The sequence below is a fragment of the Sminthopsis crassicaudata genome, chromosome 4 (assembly GCF_048593235.1).
Source record: "Sminthopsis crassicaudata isolate SCR6 chromosome 4, ASM4859323v1, whole genome shotgun sequence".
NCBI classification, from domain to species: domain Eukaryota; kingdom Metazoa; phylum Chordata; class Mammalia; order Dasyuromorphia; family Dasyuridae; genus Sminthopsis; species Sminthopsis crassicaudata.
Window position 1 is genome coordinate 133,360,649 of NC_133620.1, and position 20,149 is coordinate 133,380,797.

Here is a 20,149-nt window from a genome sequence, read left to right on the forward strand (position 1 = left end):
AAAATTAAATTAATTGCCTGGAGTCACGCAAATAAAATATATCAGATGTGGAATTTGATCCAAATTCCTTTGGGCCAGTTCTCTATCCACTGCCTCTCCTAGAAATTATGGCCATATTAAGCTATAATCCTCACTAATAGAAACTGTATTACTCTTTATTTGAGAGTCTCTTTTCCTTGATGAGCTGCAGTTTGCTACTAGATGCATTAAACATCAAATAATGAATGACAAAATACCATTTGGCAGAAGACTCTAAAGAATTTAGTTATAGCTTTCTAAATTGTTCTTTTAAAAAAAAATCGCTAATTATGCTAATTCCATCTTTATTGGAAAAATTTTGAAATGCAGGCTTACAGAAAAGTAGTACTTACAGTGACCATGAATGTAAACACCACAAAAACAAATCGGAACCAAATTTCCATTTGTGAAAAGGATGGGTTGTAAGTCCTCCACTGTAAAGGGAAAAAAAAAAAAAAAAAGAAAGAAAGAAATTTTAACTAATTTTAATAGGTATTGCTGAAAATAATTCAAAAATGGTATTTCACTGGATCATAGACATAGAACATGAAAGGTTAGAAGATCATTTGGTCCAAACTCTCTTATTTTATGGAAACTGAGGCCCAGAAAGTTTAAACAATTTGTCTGAGATTGCACAGCATTAAGTGGCAGTGCAGTCAGATCAGGTCCTCCAACTCCAAATTCAGCATTCTTTCCACTGTACTATCCTAACTTTAGCAAATCAACTCTCATGTGGATGTGGCATTATTTAAATTTTCAAATACTAAGAGCATCTGAATGTCAAATATTTCACTAGAAAATGAACTCTCCCTGCCCTTTAAAGAAGACATTAACTATTATGCAATGGCCAAAAGCCTCAGTGAACTCCCCATTTGGTATAACGGAACAGAACTTCCTGATATGACTGCCTCCTTTTATTTGCAATATCACAAAATACTATGGGGAAAACGGGTCTTTTGTTACAGCAGAAATGCTACTGAAATTAGAGACCCTGCTAAACATGAAAATTACTGGCTTTCTTATGTATGGATATTCTTTAGAAATGGGGTATTACTGCATTATTTAGGCATCAGTGCAAAAGGTAGGACTATAGCTAATTTTCTGTTTGATCACCAAATTTCTTTTCTTTCTTTCTTTTTTTCTGGGGGGAGGGGTGATAGTGGTAGTAGTGGTGATAAATAAACCTATAATTTCTACGATATAGTGAACTCTTCATGAATACTGTCATTTAACCTGCAGTTTATACTCCCAGAGTAGCCTGGGGCACCAAAAGTGACCTGCCCAAGGTCACATGGCCCCTGTGTCAGAGGTGGACTGATGCCCACCCTGACACTGCTGCAAAAATCACCTATTAATCACCAAATGTCTATCCCAACCACAGAAGTCAATTCTATCTGAATTAACAGCAGATACATCTGACCTATACAGGGCAGTAGTTATCTTTCTATAGTCACTATTCCTTTGAGGAAATCACCAATACTTAGTAAAGAAGTGCTATCATTAACTACCATGGATTTTCTAGAAAGATGCTTAGTATCATATTTCTTACATTAAAAAAAAAAAGTCTCTAATCCAAAAAAGGGGAGGGGGAGAAATAGAGTCAGAAGCTTCCTATTTCAGGAGCAGGCAATCATATTGATGAGGTTTAGGTTTTTGGGGTTCCCTTTAGTAGGGAACCAAATGATAAGGTCTAGAATCAAAATGAGATTAGGGTTTCTGGTGGTCAGGGAATTAAATGATAAGGTCTAGTGGCAGGTTTGGGGTTCAGGGAACCAAAGGGAGAAATTTGGCTCCTCTGCTCCCCCTCGGGATTCAGCACAAGGACAGGGAGTTTTGGGGAACGCCCTTTTGGCGGTGCAGAGATTCTCTGTAAAGAAATTTACAGACCCGAAAGCCTAGATTGATAAAAGGGGTTTATTGTAGGGATTGGGAAGTAAGGTTAGAAATCCTGACAGAGAGGCATAAAGTCTGGTTAGGAAATAGGTGAGGGTAAAGAGAGGATGGCACTGGAAAGGAATATTGTTCCAGTGGGCAGAAGTTTCCATGGCATAGCATGGCATGTTTAGAACCTCTGCAAAGAGAGGATTTTAAATTGGCGCTTTTAAAATAGGAGCTTTGGCTACTAGCTGAAGGGGGCTAGTGGGTGGAGTTCTATAAGCTGGGTTTCAGCTTGGGATGGAATTTGAATAGAATGAGTTTTAGGACTGAAGCGACCCCACCTAGATAACAGAATGAAACAGTCTTGCTCCCTTGGGCAGGGTCCCTCACTGAGGCAGAGTTGAAGGAGGGAGTCCTGCACACTCAGTTTTCAGAGTAATAGTACTGCAGCTATTTCCTCTCCAAGTGCTCACTTAATGGAGAGATACATGAAGGAAAAGGAAAAGGAGAAAGAAGGAAGGGAGGGAAAAAAGTCAGGGAGCAGTACTTCTGGTACTTGTCCTGGGAACTACACTTATCACACGTTTTAAAAAAATGCCATGCATTGCTGGGTTTATCATCTCTTTTTTTCCTTTTATCCTGAACTTCAAGAATTTTTTCTTCTATCAAGAAGCAGCTTCCTTTGTGACGGGAGATAACTAGTTGGTCTGAACCAGCTCCTCTGGGTACAGGGGCACTGTACCTCAACTGAGTGTTTATTTGTGCCCCAATTCTAAGTAGGCTGCAAAATGAAAGTGCAACAACAGCTTGCTATCTGTGCTCACTTGGGCTGTGGGCACTAGAATATATCATCACAGCCCCAGTCTAGCTTAGTAGCCCAGAGTCAGAGGGTTTTAAAAACAGAAAGAACATATTTTACAGATGAACAAAGAGAGGCCCAAAAAGGTTAAATAATTTGCATAGAATCATACAACTCATTAACATTACAGTCAGAACAAGAACTTAGAAATAGTCCTTTCTATGTTAGAAATAGACTTTCTCCTTTTACTTTTGAACTTCAAAGATTATTTTAGAAACAATGAATTTTTCCCAAGGAATATTCAGATTTCAGAAAATCTGTGTTAAACCCTGAGAAGCTTCAATTTGCCAGCTCCAGTTTCAGAGTCCCTTTGCTATTCAAAAACTATAAGAAAGTTTCCACTTTGTTCTTAAGGGAAGAGAATTAGTTCATGTCATTAGCCTGAAGATCCCTTTTGAAGTCAAAGTTCTACTTCACATTTTGAGCCATTCTTCATCATCACAACTCTCGACAAAAATCTTTTTGGTCTAATTGTACTCTTCTGGGGCAAAGGAATCCCCTAACAGGATGAGTGGAAAACACCTCAAGGAATAAATAGGTTAATTGCTATGCATAGCTCTTCAAATGCTTTCATCTAACCTTCAGAGAGTCTGCCCTGAATAGGAAAGCCACAGAGCCACCAAGGGAGTCAATTATGCTTCCCTCTAGAGCTGCTGCCAATAAGAACTCAGAGCTACTTGCAAATCAAATTCCTAATTTCCTTGCTCAGAGATTTCAACAGGGAAACACCATAGTTTGAAGAGAAGTAAATAGATCTCAAAGGAATATCTAAAAAAAAAATCACCATAACACATCATTCCTGGCTTTTCCCATAGGACCTGGGGCCTGCTCACCCTCCTCAGGAGCGCGTCACCTTGGAAGGTCATTCTATAAGGCCCGCCTCCTGTCTCCCGTAGCAGTGCCTCCATTTTGTGCAGGAAGCCTGCTGCCCTTCCCTCCCCTCCTAGAGCTTTCAGACTCCATGATCCTGCTCTCTCTCACACTGGGCAGCCCAGGACTTCATTACGCCTATCCCACATACATGCATCCCCCCTTTCAGCCCCCTCTGGTGTCTGGTCTTGGTTCTCTTCTTGTTTGTATTCATACCCCAGCTTTTAGCACTTACATGCCAAGTGTTTAATAAATTTCCTTCCTCCTAAATTTACATCCCTACCCCGTCTTACACTTACTCAAAGCTTCCATTGCCAGTGCTGCCTCCTGACAGCCTTGCTCGGTCTTTATACAGGCCTGAGAACTGACAGTGTAGTAGAACTGACCGACCAGAAAGTGCCGCAGGCCCCGGACGCTGGGGCCGGCTGGAAGCACCACACACTGTGGACAGTTCCCTACCAAAGGCCTCCCCAAGGCGGAGCTGGGTGAGATATGCCGCCACCCCAGGTACTTACTGTGAAGTTCACGTCTTTGATGTGGAGCTCCAGAGCTTTCATGTCCTCAAAGCCCACGATGACAGTGTACTGAGTGTAATTCAAATAGCCAAGATGAGCCACGATGATTTCGGCACATTTCTGCAAATAAAAAAAAGAAGTCTGCACCCGAGATCTACTTCATAGGCGAAGGGATTCACGGAGAGTTAAGTCTCAAAGCGAAGGCACAAGATCAGAACCGGGCTGGTAGGAACAATAAGCAGCACAGCGACTGCCATTCAGCTGCCAGATGGGCAGTGGCGAAGTGGCTACAGAGCCGGGCTCAGGGTCAGCGAGAACCAAACTCAAATCCAGCCTCAGCCACTGACTAGTTATGGAACCTTGAGCAAGGCAAGAAACCCCCGTTTGCCTCCATTTCCTCAACTGCAAAATGGTAATGACCACATTACCTCCCTCACCACATGAGATAATGGTCACAAAGTGTCTGGCACATAATAGATGTTTATAGTCTAAGTCAGTGGTCCTCAAACTTTTTAAACAGGGGGCCAGTTCCCTGTCCCTCATTCTGTGGGCCGGACTATAGTAAACAAAAACTCACACTCTGTCTCCGCCCCTCTGCCCACTTGGTATAACCGGGCAGCTGCACAGGCCCGTGTGGCCTGGGGCTGGGCCATAGTTTGAGAACTCCTAGTCTAAATGCTTATTCCTCTCCCTCTCTCCCATCCTGCATGATTATTGCATCTCCTTAAGTTTAAATTTTAGAAGAAAATGATGAGAGTTAGGAGAGGAGTGACCCCTTTTGGTTCGGTGCAAAGATACATAGTTAAATGCACTCTAGTAGCAGCGCAGAGTCCCCTGTAAAGGAATTTACAGGCCAGAAAACCTAGATGGATAAAAAAGGTTTATTGTAGGGGTTTGGAAGTAAGGGTAAAGGTAGAAAGACGCCAGGGCCAGAGCTGGCGCTGGGCGGACAGGAACCCTTGGCATGGCTGATGTAGGAATGACATGTTTGGGCTCCTGTGAAGAGTGGGCTCCAGGGTTCCCCTTTTTATAATGGGGGCTCTTGGTGATCTTGAAGGTAGGTGGAGTCCCAGGCTCCTGGCTGGTTTTGGCCAGGGTTAGAATTGAATAGAATTCAACGGGTTTTTAGATAAGGAAGAAGCTGTTTGTGGGGGTTGGGGAAACCTGAGCAGATAGTGGCTGGGAAAGCTGAAGCTAGCTCAGATCTGGTGGGGGCTGCCCGGATATCACTGGAATTCAAAAGGGTGCTTTTGACCAGGATTTATGAATCAAAGATCCTAGCTTCTTCAGCCATGGAGGGGGTTGGAAACCAGAAAGGAATCTTAAAGGGACCTCAACCCCCATCAAAAAGACAAAATGGGGAGAGGGGTTAAAGGGCAAATGACAGCATTTACAGCTTCTTGAGACTCAGTCTCTAAAATGCATAAATAATAAAAAACATATTTAAAAATCATCAGGGGAATGTTTCAAGCAGAGGCTGGGAGAACAGTTGTCAGAGATAATATTGAAGAGATTCATGTGTCAAAAAAGGGTCAGAATAGACTGATTCTAGGCTGAACATAAAAATGCAGATGGGGCTGCAGAAATCAAAGATTTGTGATTTTATCCAAAATTCAGTGAGGAAACCCTCTCTCAACCTGTGCAAACCAATAACCATTTCAGAACTTCAAGGCTTAAGGAAATGCCTAGAGTGCTGAGATCTTAAGAGATTTTTATTCAGAGGCACAGAGCTAACATGCATCAGAGCTTAGTCTTGACCTTAGACATTCAGGTTTTCTTGAATGCAAAATCTGCTCTTTGTCCACTACCCCATGCTGTCTCTATACATTTCATAAACAATTTTCATATTTAATATTAAATTATATATATATTTCATTAATGCACTACAATGCAGAAAGACTGAAAATATAATAGTTAAATAAGCAACAAACTGATGCGGGTTGTGGTCCCTTTAAGACTAGCCCTTTCAGACTGATTTATTCCTTTCTGATTCCCAACCCCTCCTAGCTGAAGAAGCTAGGACTTTTGATTCACAAATCCTGGTCAAAAGCACCTTTTTGAATTCCAATAGGAGACGTGGGGCTCTCACAACCCCCATCGGATCTGAGCCATCTTGGGCTGTCAGAGCCTCCATTCTAATGATCTGCTCAGGTTTCCCAACCCCCACCTAGCAAACTGTAGCCCTTGCTGAAAGCCATCGAGGAACCAACTTGGGACTTCACCCACAGACCCCTTTAGCTAAATCTCTCATTATAAAAGAGACAAGCTGAAGTCCTCTCTTTGCAGAGGGTCGAAACATGTCAACTCTCTGCCTACTGGCACCCTGGTTCTGGTGTCCTCCTCTCTTTATCTAACACCTTTTACTAACTAGACTTTAACTTTACTTCCAAACCCCACAATAAACCTATTTTATCAATTTAGGTTTTCGGATCTGTAAATTCCTTTACAGGAGACTCTTGCGTCCCTACTAGACCTCATTTAATCCAAAGGAGTTGCAGGGGAGCTCTTTTTGACTTCCTGTACCCCGAACCTGCCACTAGACCTCGATTAACCCTAATTTCATTTAATTACCCCTTATATAGATCTCATCAAAACTACCACAATCTTCTGATTTTTCCGTTAGCCTCAGCTTGACCTTTTCTCCTAAATGTATTTTGGCAATTACAAATTTCATTTAGTAACAAGTTTGATGATTTTGTCTCTCTTATTAGGGAGACCATCTTGAATTCCCTGAGCTAAGCCATCTTATGGATGAGAACTATGTCTTGACCTGCATTAGATCATCTAGTTTATACCCAAAACAAAAGCTATATGAGAATGATCAGGGTCTCTTAACCAAGTATTCTGGGACATTTATTATGTTAAAATTAAGAATAAGAGTAATTCTTAGCCTCAATATGTCTATAAACATATCTATTCCAGAATTCAGCAGGGGAGAGATTTAAGCCAGTAAGAAAAATGGAGTACTTAGTCAAGGATACTCACATCTGTGGCCAAAAAAGGGGTGGGGTGGAGAAGAACAAACTGTGAATTGTTCAAGCTGTTTCAGTCATGTCTGACTCTCTTGATCTCATTTGGGATTTTCTTGGTAAAGATACTGAAAGGACCTGCCATCCCTTCTCCAGTTCATTTTACACAAAGTTATGTGACTTGCCCAGGGTTACACAATGGTAAATATGTGAAGCCCAGTTTGAACTCAGGAAGATGAGTTCCAGATTCCAGGCCCAGGATTCCATCCACTGCTCCAGGCTGTGAATAGGAGTAGAATTAATTGCCCCTTTCACTCATAAGCAAAACCAGAGTCCCAGGCTATCCCTAGTAACACAGTAATTTCCTACTTCTCTTAGGACTTAGTCTACCCAGGAGGATGAGAGAAGTAAAAAAAGGGGGGGAAGAGGGATGGTGAGAGAGGCCCCAACTGTAAGAAAGTTCTGTGACTTCTCAAGGATACCCAGGAAAGACATTCTGCTGGCTGTCTCTGAACATCAAAGCCGCAGTTCCTAACAGAGCAGAATCACCACCTCAAAGTTCAGATAGCTGCAATAACTTAGGTGATCAAAGCTTCCTCAAGCATGGTAACAAAGAGATCTAGAGAAGAAGTCCACAAGCTGGGAAACACACAAAGCCCAGGAAAATGCTCTGTGTTTGTCAAATGCTCATTCATTTGGGGGGGGATGGGAGGGCAACGTGAGTGCAGGGAGTGAGGGAAGGCCAGTCCTACAAAGGCTCATTAAACTGGTGCTCTTTCTACTGCGCTACAGTGGGCAGGCATGAGAGCCGGCAGGTAGGCAGCTAGGAAAAAAGGAAGGAGGATTTACTTTTAGCCTACCAGAATCAGACTGTGCTAATAAGCACTATGCAAACACCTTCACTGCACAGGGACAATGTCTATGCAGAAGCACACCAAAATTAGAGAATGTGGCACAGAGAATTAGAGACTACAAGAGAGCACAGAATTTGGGAGCGTGCTTGGCTCAGAGTACTCCTGCTGACAAACGTTTTCTGATTTAACTTTGGACTCCAGGGCAAATAAGAATGACGGACAGACTGGTCCAGAAACAAGCTCCAGGAATAGAGGTTCTCTGGGAAGGGAAGGCTCAGGCTGACAGTCTCTGGATACCATTACTGGATCTTCAAGAGAGGAAACAGCATCTTGGAGTGAGACAATTTAACTGTCATTCGGTGACAGCAAACTGCCATAGCTAGAGAGAAAGTAGGAAAGGCACTGAGGGAATTTACTAAAAGAACTTCTTTAATGAGGGAATCACCTAAAACTGAAACCACATTTTGAAAGAAGAGAACTTGACTCATCCTCTGGAGAATACAAACCGGGGAAAATTTATCCTAAAAATATTGGGAGATTGCCTGTCACCTTGAGAGAATTCAGTGGCGAGCCATGGCACCAGTGTCTGCAGAGGAATCCACAGCCAAATCTGACTGTCAAAAGTAAGCTGTGATCGTTGCATTGTTACACTGCTAATAAATTGTACAAGCCAATAACAATGGTACTTATTTAAGATTATAAGAGACTTAAGGGGCTCTCTTAGTTAGAGAGAAGAAAAAGTTTATTAAAAACAAAAGGGTATGGATTCAGAGCTAATTAATGAAAAGAAAGGTTGCGCTATTAGTTTTCCAATGTGTTAGCCACCCTTCCCAACTTCACATCGGCAAATTGATGGAGATGCTCTCTGTATCTTCCTGCAAGTAACTGGAAAAAAAAGGCCAAAAAGTACCATATGCCTACCTCCTCATAACACTACCAGTTAACGGATCAAAATATGAAGTGTCAACAGATCAAGGGACACCCTGTTTTCCAGAGCTAAGGCTCGGCAAGCACAGTTGTGCCCTGAGCCTGGCATAACAACAAGCCTTTGTGCTCACCTTCTAGATTATCTCAGCCACAGCAAAATTCCAGAATTGTTTGTGGTCGTGAAGCAATGAATCAAACCTGTCACACTCTTAGTACAGCTCACTGTGTAGCCATGGATATAAGTACTGAGATCTCCCCACACCGCCTCAGGTCCCTCCCATTAGGGGCAGTGCTCTGGCACATAGGTCCTAGCTTGCAAGCCATTCCCTTCACTTTGAAATTAAACTTCTGTTTTACTTCTGAATCTCTAGTCTCTAGCCTGCTTTGTTTGGCTCTAGACATCCACAGGTTAGAGGATGGTTCAGTTCAATTGACAGAAGCTTTTAAGTGGGGGAAAATATGCCATCAGCCCTTGGAATACAAAGATAAAGACAAAACATTTCCTCAAGAAACTTAAAATTGTTCTAAAGGAGGGCTTCTTCACCTGGAGCCTATATTTTGATTTTTGATTTTTTTTTTTTTTTTTTTTTTTACTTAATAGTATTTTGGGTTTTTTGCAATTACATGCAAACATAGTTTTCATCATTCATTTTTGTAAGATTTTGAGTTTGATTTTTTTTCCTTCTACCTCCCCTACTTCCCCCCTTCCCCAAGACAGTAAGCTATCTGATATAGATTATACTTGTATAATCATTTTCCCCCCCCTGAGGCTGGGGTTATGTGACTTGCCCAGGGTCACACAGCTAGGAAGTGTTAAGTGTCTGAGACTAGATCTGAACTCAGGTCTTCCTGAATTCAATGCTGGTGCTCTATCCACTGCGCCACCTAGTTGCCCCCTTGTATAATCATTTTAAACATATTTCCAAATCAGTCATTTTGAGAAAGAAAAATCAGAACAAAGGGGAAAACCCAAGAGAAAAAAAAAAGGTAAAATAGTATGCTTTGATCCACATTCAGTCTCCATCAGTTTTTCTCTGAATACAGTTGAGATTTTCCATCCCAAGTCTATTGCAATCATCTTGGATCACTATATTGCTTAGAAGAGCTAAATCTACCATAGTTGATCATCACAAAATCTTTTAACTATGTACAATATTTTCTTGGATCTGCTCACTTAACTCAGCAACAATTCACATAAATCTTTCCAGGTTTTAAAAAAAATCAGCCTAGTCATCATTTCTTATTGAACAATATATACATTCATATTCCATAATTTATTCAGCTCATTCCTAACTAATAGGCATTCACTCAATTTCCAATTTTTTGCCTCCACAAAGAACTGCTACAAACATTTTTGCACACATGGGCATCTTTCCCCTTATTTGTGATCTTTTTGTGATACTTAGTAATAGTACTGTTGGATCAAAGGGTACACAACGTTTTATAGCCATTTGCATGTAGCTCCAAATTGTTCTCCAGAATGGCTGGATTGACTTTGATATTTTTAAAAATTCTGATAACCGAATTTCAGCATAACTGCTTTCCTTGGTAATCCTATGTTAAATTTTTAAAAATCATCATGAGAAGCAGTGTTTTAAGTTTCACTAAAATGCCAAAGAAGATTCAAGAACCTCTGTTCTAGAGGAATCTGACATGAATGAAAGCAAGTAAATACAACATAATTTTATGTGACAGCCAATAGTAACAATTCAGGGGAATATAAATTAGACCTTGTTTAGGTGGCAGAAACTAGGGATTTCATGAAGCAGAGGTAAGGAGACCTTGTCCTAGACCACTTGAGTAAAAGACATGTAAACAGGAGTTGGAATATCATACACAAAGAACAGATGAAGTTAAGGATTCAGTTTCCACATAGGATCATTAGCACATACCCCTGCACATTTGAGGGTCCTTGTCCGATTGTGAACATTTTTACGTACAAATGACTTGCTTGCATCTTGGGGTACACCATCTACTTTCACAGTCATAGAAAAGGTTGTCTGGATTGTGGTATCTACAAAAAGGAAAATGAAATAGAAGGAAAAAAAGAGTGTGTCAGTAAGCTTCCAGGCCCCTCCATGAGAGCCAAATTTCATAACCTTGCTAGTTGGCTCAAAGGGTACTAGTGATCTCAAGGTGGTGCTATTGAGATAGTATTAGAAAGAAATACTCCCATCCCCCATAAATATCAAATGTGATGCTCAAAAGCAAATTATTTCATGAACAGTGAAATTAGATTCTGCCCCCTCTACATAACGTTTTCCCACAAAAGAGGGTTATTTTAAGTCTTTGTAGTTACTAGAATGATACTTTACAGAAAAAAACCAAAAAACCTGTCCCCCAGGCTTCTTACCATCGGAATGATCCAGCTGAATAACACATGTCAACCATAACTGCTGATTATAAGTAGAAAGTGGTCCTGACTTGAGAAAAAATGGCTTTAGCTAAAGGGGGGAAAAAAAGAACTGAGAATCAACCACACTTCCTGATTCTATTGAACAAATCACCCTAGCATACAGGATTTCCATTTTACACTTCCCGTTGAAGGCTCCAGTTATTGTTCTGAAAATAGAAAAGTATATTTTTCCCCTTTGATAGTATAAATTAAATTGTGCACCAGAGACAAGGCTGGGAGTCTTGCTCCGATCAATTTTCTTCCTTTGTTAGATCCTGAGCACAGTTTCCATATCCTAGAGCTCCTGAAAATAAGGGGGAGAGAATCCTACTTTTAATCCAGAGAAAATACAATGTATAAAGGAAACCAAAAAAGAATGAGAGAAAATAGCAAAATGATGAAAAACTCAAAATAAAAACATACAATCAAGAAAATTTTTCAATAATTTATATCAAATTCAATTTCTTTTCAGAACCATCAATTCTGTACACCATTCTAATCACATCTCTGATAATGTCTGTTTTTGTTTGTTTATTTGTTCTATTAAAGATTTGGTCTTCTCATCTAAGTTTATAAGGATTAACGTCATGGATATGTAGCAAGGTAATCAGGAGATTGGAATTTAAGTCCTAACTCTAACAAAAAAGACTCAAGTTCAAAATCCAGCTCTGTAATTTATTATTTTATTTTATTACTTTTTATTACCTGTATGACTCTGGGCAAATCATTTAACCACTATGGACCTCAATCTATTAAATGAGGCAGTTGGACTGAATGGCTTCTAACATCCCCTTCAAGCTTTTAGTCTATATCCTAAAAATCTCACTAGTTAAAACTAGTAGGCAATTTTTTAGATCTTTATACCTCAGTTTTCTCTTTTGTAAAATGGGTTAGTAATAGCACTTTTACCTATTAACCTTAAGGAGAAAGTTCTGCTATAATGCCTTTGAAAACGTGAACTTGCTACTGTATTAGGGAACAATTTGGGCATTATAGGAATTTCTCATTTATTTGTTCTCTATTTCATCCTTGTGCACTACCTCACAATAATTCACAAGCTGCAACTCCAATGACATGGGAGAACCTCCAGCAGCAGCCTGGAGTTGTGGGAATCAACACTATTCAATGGAACATGAATGTATTTCCTAAACAATTAACACACATAAAACTGGACTACTATTTTTATTAGGATCGCATTTTTTCCCTATGTGTCACTGACAAAGTTTTTGAGTGTTCTGCTCCTAACCTCGTTTTTTCCATAAGACTTAAAAAGCTCCCTGTAAGGTTTTTTCATAGCATGGTAATTTTTAGGAATTTGTGCCACTTTACAGTAGAAGTGACCATATATAAAAGTGTGAGTTTTCCAAGACATTGTACACCAATAACAGTACTTCAAAACTGAATCTTTTACTAAGTGTTAACTTGATGAAACTGATACAATTTTAAAAGGTTTTGTGGTTGGTTTTTTGTCTTTGCTTGGCTTTTCTAATAAGAGGCTTATTTTAAGGTATGGAGATATATTGTGAGCCATAGTGTGGCTATCTCTTTGTAGTTTGATTCTTACCCAGAAGCTTCTGTTCCGAGAGGAATTCTCTCTAAAAGGATATCTAAGTATTCAATTTTTCTGTAGGTCCTATATCCTCTAACTTTGTTCTTCATTTTCACTGTCACCTCTAATTTCTCCACCTCTCAGTTCTTTCCAAGATAGCATTCATTCAGAGGATAGCCTCCACAACTTCCCCTATTTTGACTTCTTGGTGAATCAACTCAACTCTAAACTATGTTCTGCCCTCAAGCTCCCTTGGTACTATGTGATTGCCCCTAGCAAGGCACCAGCCCAGAATTCTCCCATCTCCCTCCTTTGTTCCTATGCACATGCTACTGAATGGAGCTAATGGAGGTGATACATCCTGTATATCTATAAATAGATGGCAGGGAGGAGGAACCAGAAAAGGAGACTGAGGAAGACCAGGTGAGTAGATGAGAGTAGTAAAGAGTCAGGAAAACTTGGAGAACAAAGAGGGTCAAAACAGCAGTGTCAAATGCTGCAGTTCATTGGGAAAAGCCATTAGATCTGGCAATTAAGAAGGGGTCATTGGTAACTTTGGAGAATTAGAAGCCAGACTGAGAGCATTTTCTACTTTGTGAGAGTACGAGGAGGAGGGGCCCTGGATACAGATAACTTTCTCAAGGAGTTTAGTCAAAAAGGGGAATTTAGGAGCATAGGACAATAACTAGCAGGAATGGAATGATCAAGTGAGGGATTTAAGGATGGGGGAGATAATGGGCATATTTGCAGATAGCAGGAAAGGAACCAATAGCTAGGGAAAGAGTATGAAGGTGAGAAAGTGGAGTTAATAGTAGGAACAATTTGCCGGAGAGTTTGAGAGGAGATGGGATCAAGGCTGCCTGCATGTATGTAGTTAGATACTTAACAAATGCTTGTTGCATTTATTGATGAGTTTTCCTTGGCAGGAAGAGCCACTACTTCACCTGAGATCTTTGTGAAGGAAATATGGTGGAAGAATAGGTCTGAATAATGCAAAAAAAAAAAAAAATTGGGTTAGTTGGGGCAGCTAGGTGGCACAGTGGATAGAGCACCAGCCTTGAATTCAGGAGGACCCGAGTTCAAATCTGGTCTCAGACACTTAACACTTCCTAGCTGTGTGACCCTGGGCAAGTCATTTAACCTCAATTACCTGGGGGCAGGGAGAAGTAAGTTAGTTCAAAGACAAGTTGCAGGGTTCACACTAACACTGTACCCCTCATTAGGTATCTTTGCTTCCCGACTCATTAAAGTACAAGAAAGTAAACATCATCCCCCATTCCTCCTACCATGATTTCTATAACATATCACAAATAACACTGCATCAGAGATAAGGAGTTGGAATCAAAAGATGAAATTTAAACTATAGCTATTATGCAATTATGGAAATTCATTTGGCTTTAACTTAGAGATCAATATATTTGACACAGAGAAATAGTTTTAAATTGTACAGAATTTATTCAACAATTTCCAATAATGACACATTTAAATAGCAATTTCAGTTCTGCAAAACTCAATTTTCATAACAGTCCTGTAAACAGTATGACTCCCTCCAGTTTATAGATGTCAGAGTCAGCATCAGGACAAAAAACAGACCTTAAGAATTGGAATCCAAAACCCTTTCTATCAATCACCACAAAGAATTGCCATGTTAGAAACTAGAATAAAATTCCAACTCCTGAGTCACCCAAAGACAAAAGTTATATGACATTGTATAAACTGGGATAGCTGAAATTTGTCTTCCCTTAGAACTCAAGTCTTTTTTGAGCCAGGGCATGTTCTCCACAATGAGCTGGATGACACCGAAAAAAAAAAGGTAATTTTAATCAAAGAATATGACAGTTCAACAGTTAATTCTCCCCAAGGGATAAAGAAGCCCAAACTATATTGAAAACCAAACTGCAGATTCAGAGCTGCTCTGTCTTCAGCATGCTCCAGGATGACACATTATTTACTAAGATGACAGTTTACAGTCCCCCACTGATCATTACTCAGACGGTCTTACCTTAGAGCTGCTGCTATTCACTTGGTGATCTTGGGAAGTAGACTGAATTGCTTGGGGACCTAAATTTTATCAAAACAGGAAAAAAAAAAAGCAAGTTGTTAAAAATGGATTTGATTAATTGATTCCAATTCAGATTTTTGATGACAGGAGCCATGACATGGTTCTTTTCCTTCTGGACTGACTGATCTCAAAACCAAATTCATTTGAACACATTATTTAATGTGGGAGAACATGGCCAGAAGAGTAAAAAATATATAAGGGGCAACAATGGTGATATGTAGTCAATGCTACTGGGCTTCTGGCCTTCTGCAAAGAATCAAGTAAAATATGTATCAATCCATTTAACTATTGTACTGTGATATATAACAATGTTTTATGTTAACTTTGATGGATCTTTGCTTTGGGGAGAGAAATATCACTTCCTTTTCCTTTGGTAAAGTTTCTCAAGAAGCTGAGCACAATATGTGTGTCAGATCATAGGACACCTAAATTTCAAGTTGTGAGAAAGCAGATAGCAGTAAAATAAAAAGATTCAGAGAATATTGCCTACAATGCACATAGTAGTGTATTACATTCTATGAAAAATATAAATAGAACTAGAGAAAGGGTTAAATTAGTGGTGATAAGATTCTAGGAATAATTAAGCATCATCTCCAGGTCATTAGTTAGCCAAGGTACCAAGCAGGTACCATCACCAACTTAATGCTGACCTGCAGTTTGACCAATTGAAAAAAGATCTTGGTCAAGCAGTCTAAGAATGTAAAATATATACAGCTACAAGAGAAATACCAAAATAATAAGAATGAATCCACTATGATTAATGGGCAGTCTCCAATGTAAAAACAGGTTATATGCACCAAACATTCTTTATAAACTACTTGCATAGCACTCAAAATACATTTTCCCAAGGAAAAAGTATTATAAAAGGTATCACTGTTGAACAATAACATTATTTCAACTACCCACCATAAGACTGTTTTGAGATTCAAATGAAATACTGTATGTAAACTGTTAACCTAACTCCAATAATGCAGATCACATGCCACATATGCCTGCCCATTCTGGCAAGTCTTGTCCGTTCTTGTCATAAGCCTGCTACAGATCTCTTTATATCATGCTTGAACAATAGTGGAGCAAACAAGACTGTCCATTCAGTGATTAAGGCTGGGTAGCAACTGAGGCAAAAAAAATTTTCCTCATTCACCTAGTCCAAAAAATAAACAAAATATAGCATTTGCTGGTTTATAAAGCCATAGGGAGAGGAAGACCCTCAAGGTTTCTGGCCAAAATGGAAATGAGTGTAATTTACATTAATTCTGAATCAATCAGGTCCCTTTGACTTTTCCTCTCTTCCTTTCTTCCTTCCTTCCTCCCTTCTTTCCTCCCTCCTTTATTTCCTTCTTTTCCTTTCTTTCTTCTTCCCTTCTCCTTCCTCCCCACCCCCCCCACCAAGGCAGCAATGGTAAAGTGGTCAATGCACTAAACTTGGAGTCAGCAAGACTTGATTTCCAATCATGTGCCAACATGCTAGCTCTGTGACTATGGGCAAGGCACTTAACCCCCCTGTGCCTCAATTACTAAAGGAGGTAAAAATCAATGTCCTTTAAGATTTCTTCCAGCTTTATATGTAATATAAATATAAATAAATATATATTATATATAAGCTTCCCTATAAATTCTTCCTGATAGCCAAATTTGCCTCCCTATGAATTTGACCCAGTACCCCTTCCTAAAGTCAAACAAAACTAATCTTTTTTTCAATATGGCAGTATGGATTTTTTAAATTAAGGAATCAGCCTTTCAACTGAATCTCATATGAGAGTTTCAAAAGTTACTACCTTCCTGGATGCTTTCTTTTGTTTGGGATTCCCTTTCCCTCCATTCTAATTCTCAAAATCCCTCTGCAATAATACCCTATTAGCTCTCCTTTGCTCCAATCTATGTATATCTTGAAATGTAACTCATGTAACTTGGGTCTATGTGAATATTCATGGGAATATGAGTAGTCATTTCACCTCTCTCTAAACCTCAGTGTTTTCATTTGTAAAATGGGCAATTTTAGAGTTTGAGAAAAGATTAAAAACTTGTGGGTTGAGTAGTGCAAAAGTTATCTCCAGTGTACAAACCAACAAACTGACAGAGAAATTAAGTGACTTTTCCAAAGTTAGCAAATCAAGACAAAGAATTACCAGCCTTTTTCTAAGATTCTTTTCACTATTCTTAGTGAACATTCTATGACAATGATCCCAAATTATTATGTCCATTAAAAACTCCCTTATATTTTCATAAAGCCTTGATATTACTGAGTGGAAAGAAAAGTACAAAGTTTAGGAGTTGGAAGAGAGCACAGGCCGCTATTGTTATCCTAGGACTAGAAGTTTTTATCCCAAGTTGGGTTTCTCACTATTCCTATAGTATGTTTTCAGTAAGAGACTAAACTACAACACATTAAACAGTCAAATAACTATCATACTACAGAAAGACAAAGGTGAGAGATTAAAGAGGTTCTCTCATGGAACCCTTTGACAGCTTTGTGAAGCATATGGACTCCTTAGAATGATGTATTTAAATGAATAAAATACTGAAATAAAAAAAAAAAAAAAAAAAAGCTTTAAACATGTTCACGCCTGCCTCTCAGCAGTCTTCCTCCTCTTCAGGATGCCTCTGGCTCCTTCCTCTGGGGAATTTGTTCCTGGAACATCCATGTGAAGAGGTGTCCAAGTTAGCCGTGTTCATTCCTATTTCAGTTCCACTAGTCTTCTGGACTTCTGCACCTTGTTCCTATTCGATTTTCACTGTTCAGCTCTCTTTGACCTGTTGTTTTGTTTCCCTATCAGAATGTGAGCTCTTTGAAATCAAGGACCTTTTCATCTTCGCCTGAGTCAGAGTTGATAAGAGTGCTTACTAACTTCTTGGTGTTTTATCTATCTTACTATCTATCTTTCTAGAGATAATCTCCCTAATCAGAACTTAAAGGACATTAAAAATAAGAAGCCCTGGAGAGGAAGAGATTTTATACCAGCAGCAATGGCACTAAGCACATGGTAAATGCTTGAAACCACAGCTGTTATTAGCAACTGACATTTAGATAATATTTTCCATGTACTATCTCATTTGATTCTCACAAAAACCCTGCAAGGGAGACACAGTGAGTATTACCTTCATTTTGCAGGTATAGAACCTAAAGATTAGACAGTAAATGATTTGCCTGAGGTTATATAGCAACTTAGGGCAGAGACTTGGACTCTGAGTCTAGTGCCATTTTCATTATACTACTGCTGACTACTTAAAATTAAATTGTGTGTATGGCTTTGTAAACCAGGAAATGCTATCGTTAATCTTAAATGTAACTTTTTCCATCAAACAAAAATCTATCAAATGTGAAGTTACATATCATCAAAAAGACAGTTATATTTGTTGTCTTTTATTTCATCTTGCCATTATAAAGCTTTCTTTTCTTCAGAAAAATTATAAACTATGGATAAACCAACATAGGAAATCCTAGAAACCAATATAACACCCTTACGAATGAGTTATATTCAAAGTCAATCACTTTGAATTCAACAGGAATTTTCCCATAGAAATTATATTATAAATAATTAAATTCTCAGGCCAGCCCCACGAAAGCCTATTTAAATTTAACAAAGAGTAAAGCTGAATTAGCAATGTTACTACGGATAGTACCTTCTGAGTTCCAACTAGAAATAAAGAATATCACCCTATTACCATCACAGTAATAAGGATCCATTTCTATCCAAAAGCGGAGACTGGGAAGTTTTTTCCTTGTTATCAAATCTAAATGTGTGTATCCACTTTACATACCATTCCTAGTTATATGCTCTAGAAACTAAAAGAATTAGTAGAATTTCTCTTCCACATGATAATCTTTCAAGTAACTGAAAATAATTGTTCTCATGCCCTGCTCTCTCTGCTCTTCTCCAAGTTAAATATATCTTAGTTTTAATCACATGACATGGACCTGAGGTCATTTGTCATTCTAGTTGCCATTCTCTAGACACTCTTCTGCTTACCAATGTCTGTCTTAAATTCTAGGGCCCAGAATTAAACATGGTAAGCTATGGGTAATCTCCTTAGGACAGAGTCCAGTGGAATTAGCCTTTCATTATTCCTAGAAGTTGTGCTTCTCAAGTAGTACCTCATGTTTTCAGCTATCACACCATATTGGTGACTTACACTGAGCTAGCATTCCATTAAAACTCCAGACCTCTTTTAGAAAAACTTCTCTAACCAAACCTTCTATTTCTTGTATTTGTACAGTCAATTTTGTAACTCAAATACAAGATTTTACATTTTTCTCCAACAAATCTGTTTTCTTATTAACTCAGATGTTAATTACGACAATGTGGAGCATAACTTATCTATGTCTGTCCATCCTATTGAACTCTGCATGTATCCTACAAATTTACTACAGTTTTAGCGATAATCATCCTGCTCAGGACTTCCTCACTTTTCTATTACTGTAAGGATATTAGTGAATAACTCAGGGTAAAAATTTACCTTTTCCTAATCACCATGTCATCAGTCCATCTTAAAAAAAAATCATAAATGATATCCTTTACTCTAGTTCTTCAAATTTCCTTGTTATATGTTACAGCCTACTCACATTCTTTCTATTGCTTTCTATGTGCTATTTATTTTCAATTTTTTAATTATCTCCTATTCCATGATTCACAGTCATTGTATACCAGAAAACTAAATTTTTTTTAAATACGTCTTTTGTTTCAAAAAGAAATGTAGGCTCAATAAAGAAGCAATTTTCTGAAGAAAACCCAATTTTCTCTCTTTTAACTCCTCTTTAATTCTAGGCCTAACTTCTTCTCTGCTGGCCTGTGATCCTGGATATAATATTAAGAGAAACTCTTCAAGACTATTCATGTAGTTGCATATCATTATCTGAACAATAAACTACATCCATTTGGTTTTTCCTGGGCTGGATAGTGAGGGGAAACTCTTGAGTAATTACAAATCTCATCTGCATAATCAGACAGAGGCAACACCCATTTCCCCTTCATATTCTCTTGTACTGGCGATCCCCACAGCTTGGAATACTGATCTTCTGGAATTTCTGCTTTTCTTTAAGATTCAGCTCAGGTATGACTTCTCCTCCAGGACACTTTCTGCCCCAAAACATTCTCTGTTCATTCCACACATGTACTTACCTTTTGGAATGTCATATTCCATGCCCTCCACTCCTATAAAATAGTAACGGCTAAATCTTTTGGTACCCAGGTACATGTACTTCTTCTGGTAGCAGTATTTTTTCCTTTGACCTAGAAGGATTCTGGCTATGAC

The 20,149-nt window shown here is 38.9% G+C and overlaps 1 protein-coding gene across 4 annotated transcripts in view; it reads right to left on the reverse strand.

Moving 5' to 3' along the window:
- TMEM181 (transmembrane protein 181) overlaps window positions 1-20,149 on the reverse strand; it is a 98,877-nt gene that overhangs the window by 26,176 nt on the left and 52,552 nt on the right. For all 4 annotated transcript variants that reach the window (XM_074309414.1, XM_074309415.1, XM_074309416.1 and 1 more), the window contains 5 exons: window positions 14,837-14,895; window positions 11,244-11,334; window positions 10,783-10,904; window positions 4,141-4,260; window positions 372-452 (listed from right to left, as the gene is read on the reverse strand). In XM_074309414.1, the coding sequence (XP_074165515.1) occupies window positions 372-452; window positions 4,141-4,260; window positions 10,783-10,904; window positions 11,244-11,334; window positions 14,837-14,895 (473 nt within the window). The remainder of the gene's footprint in view (window positions 1-371; window positions 453-4,140; window positions 4,261-10,782; window positions 10,905-11,243; window positions 11,335-14,836; window positions 14,896-20,149) is intronic.